This window comes from Cornus florida, unplaced genomic scaffold (assembly GCF_030987335.1).
Source record: "Cornus florida cultivar Cherokee Brave unplaced genomic scaffold, ASM3098733v1 CherokeeBrave_3.0.0_Hap2_Chr03, whole genome shotgun sequence".
NCBI classification, from domain to species: Eukaryota; Viridiplantae; Streptophyta; class Magnoliopsida; order Cornales; family Cornaceae; genus Cornus; species Cornus florida.
Window position 1 is genome coordinate 33,842,618 of NW_026775573.1, and position 20,479 is coordinate 33,863,096.

Sequence of the window (20,479 nt, forward strand, 5' to 3'; positions counted from 1 at the left end):
TCTCTTATAATCGCCTGAAAGTCAATTTCTCAAAGAGACTGCAAGTTAACTATCCACAATTGAACCATAGAATTGGTTCTGGCACGCTCGTTTTCCATCAATTTAAGATCGGCTCCAGCTCAGCAGATTTTAGCGTCAACAGAAATAATGTGGAAAGTGGGTGACATTAGCATCTAATAGCGAGAATAAATTTGAAGTATTCAATCAGCACTTAACTCTTGAAAGAAATTACCCATGCATTAAAACCATCCTTGCCAAATTTGCAACTTCTCTCATAGCTTCATTCCACCTCTTTATCTTGTCAAATCCCTCCTCTTTTCTTTCTTCCGTCTCTGCCTTAAATCGTTCTTCATGTTTAGCAAATTCTTCTGCAAAACTCCCTGTTTGGTTTCTTACAAGGGATGGATTCACATGATAGAAGACGAGCATAATCATATGACCGACAGCCTTCTTGTGCTCAAGGATATTCAAAAGCTCATCGAGACACCATATTGAAGATGCATAGTCTTTTGAGAAAACAATTATTGATATCCTCAACTCTTGGATTGCCCTATTTAGTTCTAGGGCGATATTCTGTCCTCTCTCCAGTGCGTTATCGTCCCTAAATGTCTGTATTCCTGCATAGAGTAGAGCTGTATAAAGGTGATCAATAAAGGTATTCCGGATGTCGCCTCTGAAACTCAAGAACGCATGATAAGAACATCGAGTCGACGAGGCTTCTTGGGCTCCTATAGCAGCCATTGTACAACGCTATAAGAGATCAATGAACGGGGATATAAGCAATCTGCACAGGCAAAATCATTATTTATATAAGATGTCAATAAAAAATATTATCTACTCAAATAAGCAAATTCAATTAAATCCCATATGCGAACCAAAGTACATAAAGAAAAAACTAAAGGAGATGCTTTAATGAATTATACATGAGTAAAGCGCTAAATGGAAACACACACAACCAAAAATTCAGCCAAAAAATGCTACAAAGTGGATTCCAAAGGTTTTAGCACAACTCAACTCAATAGAATTTCGTCTCAGTCATTTGGTATATGCTACATGAATCTGTTTCACCATTTGCTCTTTCTAGGGTTAATTATAACTTCAATAAAACTACTGCATACTATCATATCTTCCTTACTACATGAACTCGTGTTAGTTTTGTCTTTTTTTCTCTATCATTGCCATCAATGGAGAGCATTACTTTTCTTTACCAGTACAGTTGTTGGTTTTTGCTGCACATTACAAAAACCGTGCTAGTAGATTTTCTTGATTTTATCTTCAATTGATGTTATTTTCACCTTATCATGCATGTGTTCATTTCTTATTTTGTCCTTTGTCTTGACGTAAATCCATCTCAACATCCACATTTCAACAGTGCTCATTTTATGAACAATTAATTTCTTAATTAACAAACATTCTCTCCCATAAAGCATGACTACGTAATAATTGTTGTGTTGTGTTTGGGAGCACCAAATCGACCCTTTGGAACTGTAATTGGGGTCCAGGGCGTTGATTTGGTGCTCTCAAACATAGAAAATTTCCTTGCGACTTTATAGACTCAGTTGATCACACAATACACCATAAGCACTCTTCAACTTAACCACCATCATCGTTGATCTTCCCACCAATTAAGAATTGAGCCTAGGTTCTTTCGGTATTTCTTGACCTTCAATCTTTATTACATCTTCATATATGTTTTCAGTTTTACTAAATTTATATATTCAGTATCAATCAAACTTATTTACATTCCATATGATCTTCTATTTGGATATTAAAATTATTTACGTTCCATACTTGTTTTAAATTTATTCGAATTCCAGGCAGCTTAAATTTTAGAACAAGTTGGTTGTTTGATCTGAAAGAGGAAGACAGACACCGACATAGGTCAACATACCAAGAAGAAAGAAATCAGACCCAGTGGTTAGTTTTATTCAGGCTACACTTATATATATATATATATGTACGTAGTTTCAGCTTTTTTTCATGGACGCGTATTCTTACAACAACAAAACAGAAACAAGGCAATACATACAAAATAAAAATGATCAAAAATTATGTATTTCAATGGTATAAGAGTTACCTTAAATTAGCAAAATCCCCCAAGAACTGGATTGATCACCTCACTGAAAGATTGAATTTGTTATGTTGACTTTTGAAGGGAGAGGAAAGAGCAAAAAGGAGTGAGAAAGAGGAAGGGAAAAACTCAAAAGAAAAAAGGGGAGGAAAAAAAAGGTTAGATAATAGGGGAAGCTTCCCGCAAGTGGACAACCAAACAGTGGACATTGAATCCGTCCATTCTGGAAGGCACAATCTAATCAATATGCTTACCAGCTTGTTAATATGATATTCAGGGTGGGACAGGTTTATCAATGAGGTTGATCTGGTTACATTATTTTATTTTTACTCTTAGAAATATCTATATATATATATATATATATATATATATATATATATTGCTACAATTTATTTATTTTTTGTGTTTGTCAAATGTTTAGATTGAGGTTAAGATCGAATCCATAACGTGACATATAAAATAATTTGTCAAAGTCAATAAATAAATTTTTTTTATTAGATTTTAATATTTTTTTCCTCATAAATATTTTATGAGAATTAAACACCAAAAAATTTAAAAGTAAAATAATAATTTACAACCGAACAAACTTTTAGAATCTATTATGAATGGCTCTAAGTGTAATATAAACTCGTTTCAAACCGAGAGTTAAAAGGTACGGGCTGATAGTGAGGGAGAACTTGATGACTTAAAAGATCTTTTTAGGTCGAGGATCAAAGGTACAAGACTACGGGTCAATTAATCATACTTGATCTTTTTAGGTTAAAACAAACTGTTTAATTTTAACTTTTCATTTTTTTTTTTTTTTTCCCCATGTTTCCTTTTTATTATCTATAAAATTGTTAGACAATACTTTGGATCATGCTCTATCAAGACCAATGTATTTTTCAGCTATTCCCTTGTTCATCTAACATTGTGACATTAACCCTAACAAAATGAGTTTGATCCATATTTGCCTAAACATGATTGATGCTAGGTTAATTGTCACTTAATTCATAACTACATCACGACAGGGACGGAGCCAATGAAGGCCCCCCTGAGTTGGCCAGCAACCTATAATATATATGGTAATTTTTAAAAAAAATTTCATATATATGAAAAAATTTATGTAGTGCCTTTTATTTTCTCTTTTATTTTTCACATTCCTTAAATTTCTTTAGTAGAAAAAGTCAAATTTCTCTTCCTTTATTGAAACTTTTTAACTATTTCCTATTAAAGTTCTTTCATTTTTCTTTCCTTTTATATTTTAAAAATTTTCTTCTTCTTTGTCTTTTTAAATTTTATGGTTGTTATATATATGTGTATATATATATATATATATATATATATATATATATATATATATATGTGTACTCCGTATTGTTTTTTTTTTTTTTTGACAGTGTGCCCCTTCTCACTTGAAATCCTGGCTCCGTCACTGCATCACGAGACCCATGATGAAAGTGTCTCCAAGTTTGATTAAATGAAATACAAAATGAAGTATGACAAAACCATTTTATACTTGGATATTTTCTCTGATACTAAATTTGTTAGAATTTAGTCCATCAAAACATGAAGCAGCAAAATATTTTTCAGAAAATATATATATATTTTTTTTACTGGTATTTGGTTGCCCTAAAATATTTACTATTTTATGCACAGGGAGGGAGATGCACGCACGGTTGAAGTATTCTGCCTAGCCCATTAAAATAGGCACGGCCACCAATAAAAGTAGTCATAGAAGTCAAAAAAATTAGTCAAACAATTTTATGAAAATCTACTCTCAAACTATGGCTGAAAATCAGCTCCAGTTGCACAGTGCACAATTTCCTCCATTTTGGAATGAGTGGAGGACAAATGGCCACGTCACTTAAAAAAGTGGATTAAAAAAAAGTAACTGCACACTGTTGAAGTTGTATTAAATGTGTGTAATAATATTGTATATTTGTGTAATAATACGGTATAGGTTATATTTATACGGCATATTGTCCATTTAGCCCTTACTTATTGTATGGAATTGTCCATTTAGCCCCTAGCCCTTTCTTTACAGAATTTGTAAAGAATGCAAAGAAGAGAAAGAAGGAAGAAGGTCTGCGTGGGAATAAGGTGCTTTGTTGCGTGAAGAAGGTCTGTATGGGTCTGCGAAGAAGAAAGAAGGAAGAAGGTCCTGTGTTGGCCTTTTTTTAGTTGAAGAAAACCGTAACCTCTCTTGTGCGTCTGACGCTTGGGTCTGCGAAGAGAACCATCGCTACATTGAAGAAAACCCTAACCTCTCTTTCCAAATAGAAGCCGGAAGCAGCGATTGTTCTGTGATTGAACTCAAATTTTGGTTGCTAAATCTAAGCAGGTACGAATAATAATTTTCAGATTTGATTTTGAAAGGAATCGTCTTATTTCCATAAGAACTAAATGGCAGAAACAAAAATAATTAGTAAGAATATATAGACACATTTTTGGTAAGAAACCCTAACCTTTCTTTCCAAATAGAATTTGGAAGCTGCGATTGTTCTGTGAATGAACCAAAAATTTGGTTGCTAAACCTAAGCAGGTATGAATCAAAATTCTCAGATTTGATTTTGAAGGGAATCGTCTTATTTTCATAAGAAACAAATATAATTAGTAAGAATATATAAACACATTTTTGGTAAGAAACCCAGAGTGTTACAATATTAAGAAAATGTTTGGTCGTTGGGCTTGTATCGCAACGTTTTCCTAAGTTGACATCCCAAATTCTTCCTAATAAGTATCCTAAATTCCTCCTTATCCGCATTCCAATATTTTTGTAAAGTGAGTCACAACATTTTCCTAATGTACATCCTAAAATTTTCGTAATATAAATCCCAAAATATTTGTAAATTGTAACCTAACATTTTCCTCTGAAGAAAACCCTAACCTCTGTTCTGTGTCTGAGGCTTGGGTCTATGAGGAAAACCATCGCTACATTGAAGAAAACCCTAACCTCTCTTGCTCTTTCTTTGATTGAAGAAAACCGAAGCCTCTGTCTTGCCTTTTCTCTATCATTCCTTTTCGATGATTAAAGAGAACCCCATAACCGATCGCCCTAAAAATCTACAAAGTGCAGAAGTTATTTATTGTTGATTTGGAGTCCTGCTTTCATCAATAGTAAGCGGATGTTCCAAAAGTCTGAAGTTCTGTAGTTGGGTGCGTGTGAATTAGCCATTTTTAGTTTAATAATGCTGCCTAATATGTTGAGCACAGTAGATGAGGTGCCTGATGTTTGCATTCACATGTGTGCAATAACATACATACGACATTGTAAGTCATAAATGTATTTGATTTCATAATGTTTTAGTGATTAAATTGCTTATCTTCACTGCAATTGAGTTTTGAGCATAATTTGCTTTGGTCTTCCTTAGTGATGATCTTGTTTATATTTAAAATTTGTCACATGTATATGATTATAATGTTAGTGTCTATAAATTTGGTTTATGGTGATATAATTTCTATCCACTTAACTTATATTGCATAAACAATTTCGTTTTTGCGTATTTTCTGGTTGACAAATTGGGCAGAAGAGCCAGTATTCCTTGATTTGTTGATATTACCTATGTAATATGCCTTCCTAGAGAAAAAGACTATGTTTATATCATATACTCCGGATAGTTTGCTGTGTAGTAGGAGTATTAGTTTTGAAGTGGTTTGTTTTAGGGAGTAAGAAAATACAGGTTTGTCAAATAATCCACTATTTATGTTTGGCTAATATCTTTCACAATAATTGTCTTCATATTAGTGAATCAGCCTCCAAATACACAACACTTGTCTAAAATCTTGTTATTTGTACACATGTAGGTTGATGAAACTTCATGGTTTGACAGATTGTGTAATAGTGATATTAGTATTTTTTAATTTTGGATTGAAAGGAAATGTTTATGTTGGGCATGTTTCAGCAGTTTAATTTCAAAATACTAATGCATTGTGTTATATACTTGGCAGTTAACATATTGTTGGTATGTAGCTTGCAATGTACATTAATAGTCTCTGTCTGTCATATCTAATTGTGGCTTGAATTGAATTTAGGTTTGCAAATGGGTAGGTTGAAGATTGTAGCGCGTAAGAAAGGGAAAGGGAAAAGGAATATTATACCAGTTCCAAAGAAGATAAGTAACCCGAAGAGTGGTGAGGTTGGTGAGAGTTCAAGAATGTCGTCTGAGAACATTTTTGATTATGTGCCATGTGAAGAGGAGGTACATGAAGAGGAATATGAAGATAATGATGAAGAATTTGAGCCGGAGGCAAAAACTGCTACATCCTCCAAGACCAAAGAAACTATGCCGCGTCGTCCTGCTGGAGTGTTTGTTATATTCAAGTATGTATGTATTAATGTTAATTTTGCAATTGAAATTTGGTTTGAAGTCTAAAGTCATGGAAAAATAGGAACAAATTGGGAAGTTATATGAAATTTTTGGTTTTCCGTAAATAAAAGATATATGAATTTGAGAGAGTAGAACATAAAAAGTAACTTGTAATGTATATGTATTTAAATCCTTATGCTTGGTTTATTAATGGTTGATCAGAGCGGCATATATGAGGAAATACCGAGAAGATCATGGATTGACTAAAAAAATCAAGATGTCTCTAAAAAGAGAAATAGAAACTGAAGCTACGCATGCATGGAAAATAGTGAGCAGTGATGAGAAGGCCTCATATTTTGAGGAAAAAAGTAAACTTGAAATGGAGTTCCGAAGGTCTGGATGTAAAGCGGCAAATAAAAGAAGGAAAAAGGTAATGTGTTAAATCGAATTGTTTGTATTTATTTCATTTAACATAGACTTGAAAATTGAAATATAATGTTATTAGTTTTTCAATGGTATAGAAAAAGGCAGAATACAAGATTAAGGCCGATTTCCATAGAAGCTCTATTCCGAAATTTATAGAAATAGTTGCGAAACTGAACTCTGAAAAAAGGAAGGATATGGAGGATATCGGTTTTGGATTTCTGTTGGACCTCAAGTGTTCCCATTTGTCGACTCCACTCTTCAACTACTTGATAGAACAATTTGACGTTGACAAATGTGGCATAAAACTGAAGGGCAATCAGTTGTTGCCCATAAATGCGTTTGAGGTGCAAAACATTTTGGGCTTACCTGCCGGTATAGTGCCAGTGCCTACATCCCGTCAGTTTTCTATGGACTGGATAGGCGAGGGTGGATATCGAGAGTCATTGTCTGTAGGCGAATTGATGAAAAGGGTTGTAGAATGTGAAGCTGGAGATGACTTCAAAAGGGCCTTTGTATTATTCACATGTGCAACTGTACTAATCCCAAACGGTCGTTATCATGCGCATGTACAAGAATTATTGGCCCTTGATAATGTCAAAGCAATAAGTTCTTATAACTGGTGCCTGTATGTGGTGGACTATATGGTTGGTAGTTTGGGTGACGGAAAGCTGAAAAGAGAGTATGTTGGTTGCTTGTTTTTCTTGCAGGTATACAACTTTTAATTTAACTCCATTTGCAAATTGAAAGTTACGAATTTAAATTGTTTTGTATATAATATGTATTATGCCTAATCTGCTGCATTTTGTTTCATACAATATAGCTGCTTTATTTGATGAGATGTCAAGTGAAGTACCCATGCTATCCTAGTGGAGATAGAAACAGCCTAGGTTATTGGGATGATGGCCTCGTACTTGATCGATTGAAATGGGAGGAACAGATGGGAGGGTTTGGAAATGGTCAGGTAATGTAGTATTTGTTAGCTACGTTACAAATTTAAGTACTTGTATATCTTTATTTTATCATTCCAGCATCAGGTAGAATAACAATTTCACACTGTGTGTAATTTGAATTTGGAACAGTTGATCACAGCTTGAGGCACAGTAGATCTGAGCAATGTCAACATTGGCCTAACAACATGTGGTCCGTCCCAATCTCAGCCAGGCTCGTCCAACGCTACATTGGAGGTAAATAAATATTTTAATGCTGTAGATGATGATGTATGTATGAATAGACTGCCTCATAATTGTATTTGAATTAGTGTTCACTAATTACTGCATTTGTATGTAGCGTTGCATTAAAGATATGGAAAAGGAAATAAGAAAAGATGCAGAATATACAAAGACGTTGAAGAGAAAGGTTAAGGAAATAGAGACTTTAATGAAAAAGAAGTCAAGAATGGATTGTAGAGGTGATGAGCAAGAGTCTGCTGATGAGCCAAGAGATGAAGAGTATAGGGAGGACAGGAAAATAGGTGGTGAAGGGGAATCAAATGATGGGGATGTATTCGAAAGAGATGTAAGTCACGTTACTTTTACCACCAACCCTAAAATGAATGACCAACAAAGGGAAGAGGGTGATACAGTTGTCGCCATAGGTATGGAGCAGAACTTAAGTGCAGCAGCAGTTGCAGCTTCCAGTAGTTAGGCAGACATAAATGTTACAGTGCCTCAAAATCCCATGAATATTACGGACATAGGAGAGGATAAAGTCCTGGCAAAACTGAGACGAAGTAAGAAAACAGGTGGTGAGGGGGAATCAATTGATGGGGATGTATTTGAGAAAGATGCAGGCCACCTTACTCCTACCACCAACCCTAAAATGAATAACCAACAAAGGGAAGAGGGCGATACGGTTGTCGCCATGGGTATGGAGCAGGACTTAAGTGCAACAGCAGTTGCAGCTTCCAGTAGTCAGGCAGACATAAATGTTGCAGGGCCTCAAACTCCCATGAATGTTACGGACATAGGAGAGGATGAAATCCTGGCAAAACTGAGACGAAGTAAGAGGACAAAAAAGTTACCAAAATGTTACTTCTCTCCGTTTGTGTATAAGGGAGGTAAGAAGATTAAATTGGGCATGAAGCAAAAGAAATTGTTGAGTTATGCGGTATCGTGTAAGCATGATGAAGAGTAATTGCAACACAGACTTGTTAAAATCCTTTGCACTTGTATATGTGTCGTGATATATCCATCTTCATTTATTTTTAATTAATATAATGTTGCATTGGAATGAATATTTTATTTTTAATTAATCTGTGCATGGAGATAATGGTAGAAATGTATGGTGGGTCGCTTTCAAGGAAGGAGATAGCTCAATTGTTTGACCCGAATTGGGTATCTAACTTCGTGAGTGATTGTAATCGCATGCTATTTGTAATTAATATTTATTGTTATGAATATACGTAGTAAATATAAGTGTTGACTTATTCCAGGTCATACTATTCTGGGCAAATGTTTTGAACAAACAACAAGGAGATCGTATGACGAAGTACTACTTCCTAACTACAGCCATGCAGTTCCTTGTGGCAAAACAGTTGGTGAATTTGAAAAAGGTTGAAGAGCGGCGGCCAGCCTTAGAAGAAGTGTGGGAAAATTACAGAAAGTATGCGAAAATTAATGTAGACGTGCTAAAGAAGTGTGATTTGGTTTGTTTCATTTTTTCTCATTAATTTTATTTCAGTCAGTTGTATGTGCTGTCTTTTTATGTCCTTACTTCATCTTGATTCACTGTGACATAGTATTTTTTTCCTGCACTTGTCGAGAGTCACTGGTTCTTGCTCGTTGTCAATCGGTTAAATAAGTCAGTTGATTACCTATGTTCGTTGGGCCGACCATATAGACACACTATATATACCGACTACGTGGTACAACTCTATGCTTACGCATTCTATTTTTTTAATCTATGTCTTCTACTGGCATTAGTGATCAACATATGCTTTTTGAAACATCATATTGAATAGAATCGTAAATGGGATCATGTTATGTATGACAGAAAGAGTTCGTTGAGATTGCATTAGGGAAAAATTGGCCATCATACAAAACAAAGGTTTCAAAGAAAATACTAGTTCAGAATGATGGGTATGTATAGTTTAAATTTAAATATAATTATTGAATGAAAATTGTAATAAAAAGTTTCATATTTTACTATTCTATAAGTCACTGAATATATATGTAATTTATTCATTGGATGTTAGAAATGTTTGTGGATTATTTGTGATGAGGTACATTGAGTTGTGGAATGGCAATGAATTATCAACTACCTTTTATGTAAGTTGGGTTATTTATTCAAACTTTATTCCATACGTCGTAATGTGTAAACTACATAACATACTGTTGTATATTTTTGATATGATACAGGAAGAGCCTAAGCCCCTACGTTCGCAGTTCATCTTGGATCTACTCGACGATCCCAGGAATGCAAAATGAGATGACTTGTACAAGCTCGCGAACATTGAACAAATTTAAAAATGCATCTTAATGAGAGTTGGTCGGACAAGCTACCTTGTGTTAAGGCTTTGTATAATACTGCTTCATGTCTGATGACTATGGAATTGCTATTCACATCTCCAAAGATTTTGCAGCGGGTCCCAAACCTTTAAAAATGGTGTAGTTGTGGTGTATGCTGGTAAAGTCGAATTGATTAGGTGTATTGTCACTCCTATTTTGCTTTACTGGTGTAATATTTACAACATTCCTATGGCTGTGATTAATCAATTGGAAAGACTCTGTATCATTCAGGTTTCGAAATTGGAAGGACACCGTTAACATTTGTATGCTGTTGTCTGATCACCTTCACCCTGATGAAGTGCGTAAGACTTGCAGGTACTTTGTGTATCTTTAGCAATTCTTCAATCTTAATTGTCCATGTTGTTGACTTAATTCATAATCCATCACCAGTAGGGATAGAAGTGAAAGTGTCAGTAATGCAATTTTGGTCTTTCATCCATAATGGAAGTACTCGTATGTAGATGGTAGAGTAGAGAATGTGACTTTACCCTTTGTTTATTTTGACAATCCAAAATGGGTTGGTCTAATTTTGTTATGATTTGCTGATTTAATATTTGACAAAAAATGCACCAATAGTTTTTTTTTTTTTTTTTTTACGACAATTAAATTGAACTACAAATTACGCATAAGCAACCAGAGAACCGAACAGATAAATGATGAAAAAGGAAAAAATGTAGTAGCAAGTATATTCTGTATTCGTACTGTTTGACGCATGAAAGGGGTGCGGAAAATCATTATGCTAAATAAGCATAGAAATAGATGATTTGTTTTACATAAATTGGTGGTGCCTCTATACCTTTTAGTTACATGATTGATGCATGATTATAATAATGTTCGCATGTTTGGAAAATATTGATCCAAATCACATTGCAATTGTTGTCTCAGGTTTTGTAACGGGGGAATCAAACTTATTCACTTCCATATGTTATATATGATTATAATGATGTCCCTGTGGAATGGCGGTGAAGTATGAAGTACCTTACCCCTAACTTTATTTTCCAATCTAAATTAGGTTGTTGAAATTATGATACTAGTTCATGATTTGTACAAGTTAAGGTTGATAGAGAAATGGATAAAATGTTTTTACAGGTACTGTCGATGAAGGATCAACGGCTGAGGTGAGGGTTTTATACATGTTGAGAAATGAGACTGGCGAGGAAAAACAGGTGCAGCAAAGAGAGGGAATTGGGAAGGCAATGTGTACCTAAAACAAGGAAGAAAGTAGAGTATTGAGGGTTTTAGACATTCGGGATAGAATGATGTATTAGTAAAAGCAACAGTTGTTAAAAAATTCAGGAAGCAATGTTGATGTATTTGACGTTATCCATGTCCAGTTCCTCTAATTTGTGCTACTGTTTCGAATAGATAATTCCCAAAAGAATGATACGATTTTTTTGGGTTGTATGCATGAACGAACTCTGTATCTGGTTCCTAGTTTGGTAGGTTAGCATAGGTAATGAATGGATTAGATTATTTAAAATGTCTGTTAATTGCCAAATGTTGCAAATATTTGCAGTTGCCAATTATGGTAAACGATTGGATTATTTGATTTCACTTTTCAACGTGGACAACTAAGTAGGAACAGCTAAAAATGAGATACTGGACTACTAATATTGGATAAATGCACGATGTGAGGGTACAGTTATACTGATATATGTGAATTATGTGAAGTTTCAGAAATAACTCACTTATTTTCTGGAAAGGTGGAATTTGTTAGTTTCATAGTGAGAGAGAAAATATGGTAGTTTCTGACTGTGTTAAAGGGCTCTATAAAATAAACAACCACCTTACACATTGGTTAAATGTGGCGTCTTACACATTGGTTAAATGTGGCCGTGTATCTTAAGAGATATGCGTTAAATCCCAACATTTTATTGGAGATAACTCACTTATTTGCTGGAGATGAAAATAAATGACAAATCATATGTGGGTGTATATTTTACATAAAAGGATTATTGAACATACTGTTGGAGATGCGTTAAATCCCAACATTTTCGTAATTTAAAACCCAACATTTTACTACTTTAAATCCCATATTTTGCTACTTTAAATCCCAACATTTTGCTATTGTAAATTTCAATATCTTGCTATTTTAAATTCCAACAATTTGGTAATTCAAATCCCAATATTTTTCTACTTTAAATCCCAACATTTTGATAATTTAAATCCCAATATTTTGGTGCAAGAAATCCTAACACTTTGGTATTTCAAATCGCAATATTTTTCTGGGTTAAATCCCAAATTTTGCTATTTTAAATACCAACAATTTCCAACTTTAAATCCCAAATCAGTAAGCAATGTTGATGTATTTGACTTAATCCATGTCCAGTTCTTCTAATTTTGTGGTACTATTTCGAAAAGATAATTTCCAAAACAAGGATACGATTTTGGGTTGGATGCATGAACTCTGTATATGGTTCCTAGTTTGGTAGGTTAGCCTAGGTAATGAATGGATTGGATTATTTGAAATTTCTGTCATTTGGCAATTGTTGTGAAGTATTATATTATGTATTTGTGGAAATATACATGTGCCAATTATGGTAAATGATTGGAATATTTGGTTTCAGTTATCAAGGTGGATAACTAATTAGGAAAAAAGTAAACATGAGATACTGGACTACTAATATGGGATAGATGCACGATATGTTTGTACAGTTATATTGACATATGTGAGTTATTTGATGTTTCAGAAATAAGTCACTTATTTGCTGGAATGGTGGAAATTATTAGTTTAACAGTGACCTACAGTTTTGGTCCATCACATTTATATGTTAGGAATTTTTTGGAATATATACAATATGCATGTCGTATAATAACTGTAATAGTATCATTCAAAAAACAAAGTTCAGTTGGTGTAAAAATTTCAAACAAATTTCATGTCATGACTTTATATCATTCTTACTTCGCCTTTAATAGACACGTGAATGGAATGTATGCCGCTAAACATGCATTTAATATCACTCTGATAGAGTGCTGGAGATGAAAATAAATTACAAAACATATGTGCCGGTGTATATGTGGTGGTGTATATTTTAGTGTTGGAGATGCTCTAAATCCCATCATTTTCCTAGTTTAAATCCAACATTTTTCGATATTCAAATTCGAATATTTTGGTATTTAAAATCCCAACATTTTTCTACCTTTAATCCAACAATTTCCTTCTTAAATTCTAAAATTTTCCTACTTAAAATCCCAACTTTTTCCTATTTTATATCCCAACATTTTATTGTGTAAATTTACAATAATTTTTTATTTTGTATCCCAAAATTTTGGTTTGAACATCATAACAGTTTCCTAAATGAATCCCAAATTTTCTTAAAATTATTCCCAATATTTTCCTAATTAATATATCAACATTTTCCTAGTGTAAATCGTAACATGTTCCTATAATAAATCGCAACAATTTTCTATTATAAATCCCAATATTTTCCTAATTTATATCTCAATAATTTTGTGCTAGAAGTCCAAAAATTTGCTACAGTCAATCCTAACTTTCTCATCACTACAAAAACACCTTACCATTGTAATGCGGATATGAAATTTGCAGTGTTTAAAGAAACATTTGGTCCATAACCACAAAGAGGGATCAGACATTACAACTGAAACTTACGTACGAAGTAAAACAGATATAGTTAACACAAAGCATAAGATAGTCATAAGTAGGGTTGACATTGCCAGCCGTCCTTCCTTACGTTCCGTCGTCGCTTGTGGCGTCAGAGGAGTTCAGAACTTTCATGATCTGGTCGTCAGACTCTTCATTCCACAGCGCTTTAACACTCTTAATGCGCCGATCCACCTTCCTCACCATACTCCACAGGCGACTCAGGTCACTCCCGAAATTATCCATGCGCATAATAAGGTATTGCAGGATAAAGGGAGGATCTGCAACAGAGGGTGCTTGTCACAGAGAAATGGGACTAAAGGTTAGGTAATTGGAGCTGGCTGTGCATCTTCTATGGTTTGGTAACATACCATTGGTTGGCCTAGAGGAAGACATTTTCTTGTGGATGCTTCTATCCAAGCCTCATGACATATATTTATAGCAGAAGTGGTGGCGTTGTGGGTGGGAGTGGTTGTTGAAGGCATTTGTGATTCTAATCCATAGTTCAATTAATATTCAACTACCCTACACATTTATTATTCTATTGGGATTCTATTTACATATTATATTCATTTTATGTACATATGTGTTGTGATTGTATGTACTATTGTATTGGGATTTTCTGTACGTATTTATTACGATTTAATGTACGAATTTCTTGAGGTATTATGTACGTACGTGTGTGGATGTTTGATTGGTTCATTTTTTTTTCTTCAAGTAACATAATGAAACTTGTGCAACGGTGAGTGTTAAAATTGGAGTGAATTTTTATACAATAATATGCTATTGTCCACTTACAATTGCTGACATAAATGATTCAACATGTCTTTCATCCATGTAGGTAAAACAATGTAGGAACGTTTTCTGCATATTACTTTATTTTTGTCCTATCTTGTAATGTTTTGTAGTAAAAAATAATTTTTTTTAAAAAAGACGAAAAATAAGGTATTTTAGAATATCTCTTATTGTACAAAACTCAAACCCAGGACAAAAGGTAAACATTTGCCAACACCTAAGCCAAGAGCCCATTATTAGTCTTAGTGTTTGATTGGTACATTTTTTAAGCTTTCAGTAGCTTGAGTTACATTAATATTTCTGATCCATGAATTAATATTCAACTACCCCCACTACACATTTATTATTGTGTTGGGATTATATTTACATATTATATTGATTGATGTCTTTGATTCATGTAGGTAAAACAATGTAGGAATGTTTTGTATATATTACTTTATTGTTGTCCAACAGTCCCTCAAAAAAAACTTATTACATGTATTTTAAAATACCTCTTTTCCGACATTGCCACTCATTCATACTGATACTCGAACCCAGGACAAAGGGTCAACATTTGCCAACGCTTAAGCCAAGAGTCCATTGTTGGTCTCAGTGTTCCATTGGTACATGTTTTTTTTCTACTTTAAGTAGCTTGGGTTACATTAATATTTCTGAACAAATAGTCTATCCAATTTGACAGTGATTCTCTTATGTCTTTCTTGCTTCCAAAACATGGTCATACCCAAAATAAGACATACATTTTGTAATGTTCGAACAGTGGATTTACAAAATATGGTGATACTCAATATGTGGAACATGTTACAAGCATGCACACAATGAATACAAGGTCAATTATATGACAGCTAAAGGTAACAAGGGCAGCCAAAGTAGGCCATAAACTTTGTACAAGATGTCCAAAAGATTACAAGGATACACACAATCAATGATAAGTCAATTGCATCACAAGTTTCTTCTCAATATGAAAGAGTCGATGCTGAATTGGATGATTCATCCCCAACGTCATTGTCATTCCAGATGTTGGCATCACATGTGCTTGCCTAGGTGTCTGCAATTAACCACAATGACAACAAATGTAATCCAAATAATTTTTGTAAACTGTTTTCTATCAGCACATTTATAATGAGAACAATGACAAAAACATTAGTGGAGAAGAAATAAATGATTACCTCATCACCTCCCAAACGATGAGCACTTGATTCATCGTATGAAGAGGGCGTACTGAACAGTTGAGATGACAACATGGCTGGATCGCCAATATCAGCCTGAAACATTTATGTTGTTGACAATACATATTAAGGTGGGATGAACAGAGGCCTTAGGCAACCCCCATAATTCACTGCTACATGATTTTAACCATACCATTGATCAGCTTTGTTTATCTGATATTCCAGTGGATAATGGATAATTTACTTGGGGTACTAAAAGGTTTAGTCAGACGAGAGTTTATGCAACACTGGATCAAGGTCTTAAGAACCAGGATTGGGATAATGTATTTCCAAGTTCACATATTATTCTTATTCCACAACATTCATTTCAGATCATAGGGGACTTAAACTGAACATTCCTTTGCACATTGGTGAAGGTCCAAAGCCTTTCGGATTTTTGTTGGTTTGGAATACACAGGCAATGGTTCGCAACATTATCTCTGATTTATAGTCATGGGTGGGAATCCAATCCAGAAGCTACTGTAGTATTTTACATTGGTTAAAAGGGCTGTAAAAATTTGGAATTTTTGTAAAGTTTGAGTCTGTTTTATTTTAGGTTATTGGTATTAGGAAGTTTCTTGAGTAAGTGCAATTGAGGTTAACCGAGAATCTTATAAATGATGTTTTCATTGATGAGTAGGATATTAGACAACAATTTGAATGTGCTAGCTCTAATGAAGCAATTCTTCTGTCTCACAAGACAAGAATTACATGGATGAAGGACCAGGACAGGTGTAGAAGGTTTTTGCATTAGCAAATTAAAGAGTACACGGCTAGAACTAATATTACTGTCATTCAGGATGCGGCAGAGACTTTTATACATGATATGGGCATATGAAAGATAATGAGGAACTTTATTTTGGGGCATGATGAAGATATTATGCAGATACGAGAAATTTAAAACGGACAAAGCTTGCTACTCCTACAGAAGAAGGTGGTTTGGGGGTGACAACAGTTTTGGATATTGATTTACCTGAAAACTGTGTATTAGCTTCAGATTATTTGCTGTTCAAAGATAGGATTTCGGTGGTTGGGTATAAACATTGTTCATGTTACCTAAGAAATGCATCCTTTTGGCAAGTCATGCCAAAGGTTTCAGATTCTTCTATATGGAAGAGTATAGTTGCCATTTGGGGGACTTCATGAAGATCAACTGTAAGTATGTTATTGGAAAAAGGAACTGACATCAACATTTTTCTTCATCCTTGGTGTGATAGTAAAATTATGTCAATTTTTTTTTTTCCACATACAGTTTTCGATCAAAAGTTTTGGGGATTTTATTGTTGCAAGTCAATGGAAAATGGATAATATTCCAATTGATCTACATCAGTGTTTTGCATTAGGTTTCAGTGTGACTTTTTCTGATGTTGCCTAGTCTGGGCAGAGTTTGGTGTGGGATATGTCCCATGTGACCTTTGTAATATATTGTTTAGATGTAAAAAAAATTGGTCCATTTTGAAAAAACAAAGAAAATAATGCATCTTAATTTGTCAAAGTACTTACATGGTTAGTTGATGAAGTACATGGTTCACAAATATTAAGCTGTCTGTTGTGGAATACAGCTGGTGGTGTTACATAAGATTCTTCATTGAGAAATTCGATGGGAATTTCTGCACCCTAAAATATTTCATATAAACACTGTCAATGCACTTTTCAACATCATCAACATGTTAACCAACAATCATGAATGAATAGTAAATGCTTATATATAATATAGTTGCAATAATACTCACATTCACTAACACGTATGACGGGGTTGACGGACTATCGCTACCACCGGTGTCCCCCAAAACAACGGTTTCATTTGATATCTCAAACAAAAAAAAAAAAAAATGTTAGTTTCTTCCACTCACGAGTGTTTTATGACGAAGGATATAGTGTTATGCACTTGAATTTATTTTGTTCGCATGTTCAAATAGTTAAACAATGAAATATCAGTACGTGCGATAGTAACATATACCTGGCTTGTTGCTTTCGTTGACTTCCTCCTTTTCTCACTATTTAACTCTATAGCTGGTTTCATCCTCTTAAATCGTCATTTAGAGGTATCTTTAACTTTCAGGGACATGGGAATTGTTCACTGTTGCTTTTCACCCTTTTTTTTCCATTACTCTTTGCAATTTTCTCTGCAAACCTACAACCACAGGTTATTTGTACTGTTCTTTTCTAGTCCAGTGCTTTTTCTAATAGATCATTATATCCTTCGGGGTCATGCGATGCAATGGAAGATATTTCAGTCAGTATACGGCAAAGCGTCCTATGCCGTCGCCTAATCTCAAGTTGAGGATCCGGAGTCACGTCAGTGGAAACAATTTCCTCCAACCTGCCATCTCTAATATTTTTAGTCCACCTATTTATTATATATCGCGAAGGCAACTCATTCACAAACATGCAGTCTTTAAGGATTTTTAGACTGTGCCTGCACAAATACCCCTCTCTTTGAAATTTACAACCCGAGCACGACAATTCATCTTCAAATGTCCTGCTCATACGATGTTGCACCCCATCCTCACCAGTAACTTTATAAACACAGTGTCCATTGTTATCCAAGTCAGTGCAACTAATAACAGCCTGACTCGCAAGAGCAGCTAAAAACTCCTCCTAGAAAAGCTGATATCTTGCCTTGGTGTACACCTTCCCCGCTTGACGTAATATGTGGCACTTTGTTTTTAGTTCCGGTTACCTCTCCACCAAGCCATACTCGGCTTCATACTCCTTGTACCGCTTGTCGGACAACAATCTGTCAAAGTGTGTAAAGAATTCTGGTAGAATAAGTTGTCTGGAAAGGTAATACTTCAATTGACCATTGAAGCTTTCACTCAATTGCGTGCTACTCATTCCTGCAGACCAGTCGTGTTTGACAAATGCTAGTGCCCATTTATGTCTTAAATCTAACAAAGTGGAAAGCCACTTATTACCAGCAACACCATACTCTGCAATCATTAAATTCCATTCCCTGATAAAATCATCCTCCTCCTCAATTTGGAACATTAATTTTGAGATAACCTTCTTTACTCCTTCAACGCGTTTAAACAGAAACAGTAGGTTCTTCTGCGCATTATTCATTAAGTGCCAAACACATAAATGATGCTTCGTCACCGGCATGACCTACACGATTAATTAACTTAATACCCGTGTTGCAAACATACAAATCCAAAAAAATACAACCGATTGAAATAATGCAATTGTTTCAGCATGAAACAATACAAGAATGGAGATGCATGAAAGTTATTCACCTGCTTTAATGCCTTTGCCATTACAGCATCTTGATCCGTAATAATCGTCTTTGGCGCTTTTCTGCTCATCACTTTCAAGAACGTTTCAAATAACCAGACAAACGAATCCGCTATCTCATCATACATTAAGGCTGCTCCAAACACAGCTATCTCCCGGTAATGATTCATACCCAAGAAAATTGCAAATGGTCTGTTGCCGTGTACCACTTTGTACGTTGTGTCGAAACTGATAACATCTCCAAACTGCCATAATCAATGATCATTTTACAATCTGACCAGAATATGTTTGTAATCATTTGCTCAGTATCCAGTTGCAAGGAATAAAAAAACGAAGGATCTTCACAACCATGCGTCTCAAAATAATCCACTAGCCATGCCGCCTCTCCATAAAGAAGCTCCTTTTGTCTTCGCGTCCTTAGATAATTTTTAAGATCCACTTTCAAGTACCCAACTGATTCTTTGCCATCAAACTGCCTTCCCATCAACTCATATGCATTACAAGCTGAAACTTTTGAATCCGAAGCCAACTCAACATCAATGGCCTGGACTGAGGAAATTCGTCGCTGTGACGGCATCATGTGGCTCCATTCAGCAATTATGAATGGATGGTTATGACTTTCTACAAATTTAGAAACTACGTACTCTGCCTTTGTCTTGTCATATGTAATAACCATTCGTGCACCGCAACTGGTTCGTGTTTCAGCCCGGGGAGTCTTTCTAAATACATCTCGTTTGTTAGTCCCCTTCACACCTTCCTTACTACAAACAAACGCCCTTGATGTAATTCTTCTATTAACTTTATTGCCATACTACTTCCGGATGCTAAAACCAATTCGACCACCATATGCATTGTAAAAATCATATGCCTCTTCCTCACTATCAAACTCCATTTTATACCTTAGTTTTCATTTCATCACTTCCGGTTCTACAACAGCAACGTTTTCTCCGTTTGTTGTGTCTTGAATATTATTTAATTCACCTTCCATCTGAACGGCTCAAATACAAAACCTTTTCTCACAAATGCACAAAATATTGAATTAACAAAAAATAATTTTACTTCTACATCCCAAGTATGTTTCATCTCAACGGCTCAAATACAAAATCTTTTCACATGTATGACCAATTAAATTTGACATATATCTCATTCATTTCTTTGCATGTATCAATCAAGTATATCCCAGACAAACGAGGATAAAAATCCTCTATGCCACAACAGAACATATATATCCAACGAATTGATAATTTCACATACACTTTATGAAAATGTTAGAATAAATATTATGCAAAATTTGGGGATTTATATTAGCAAACAGTTGGGATTCATATTACGAAATAGTTGGGACTCAACTT

At 34.6% G+C, this 20,479-nt stretch overlaps 2 protein-coding genes and 1 long non-coding RNA gene across 3 annotated transcripts; all 3 read right to left on the reverse strand.

The window, feature by feature from the left end:
• Positions 1 to 228: 228 nt before the first annotated feature.
• LOC132301409 (disease resistance protein RPV1-like) lies at positions 229 to 741 on the reverse strand. Its single transcript, XM_059798662.1, has one exon. It carries the CDS (start codon positions 739 to 741, stop codon positions 229 to 231), a length of 513 nt encoding a protein of 170 aa, XP_059654645.1.
• Positions 742 to 15,454: 14,713 nt separating this feature from the next.
• Positions 15,455 to 18,464, reverse strand: LOC132298733 (uncharacterized). The gene is made up of 3 exons (XR_009479941.1): positions 17,397 to 18,464; positions 15,855 to 15,950; positions 15,455 to 15,733 (listed from the first exon to the last, which is right to left on the reverse strand). It is a non-coding gene; the product is annotated as an uncharacterized LOC132298733 (long non-coding RNA).
• Positions 18,465 to 18,572: 108 nt separating this feature from the next.
• On the reverse strand, positions 18,573 to 19,803 carry LOC132301410 (protein FAR1-RELATED SEQUENCE 5-like). Its single transcript, XM_059798663.1, has 3 exons — positions 19,507 to 19,803; positions 19,130 to 19,372; positions 18,573 to 19,001 (listed from the first exon to the last, which is right to left on the reverse strand). The coding sequence occupies exons 1-3, from the start codon at positions 19,801 to 19,803 to the stop codon at positions 18,573 to 18,575; spliced, it is 969 nt and encodes a 322-aa protein (XP_059654646.1).
• Positions 19,804 to 20,479: the final 676 nt, after the last annotated feature.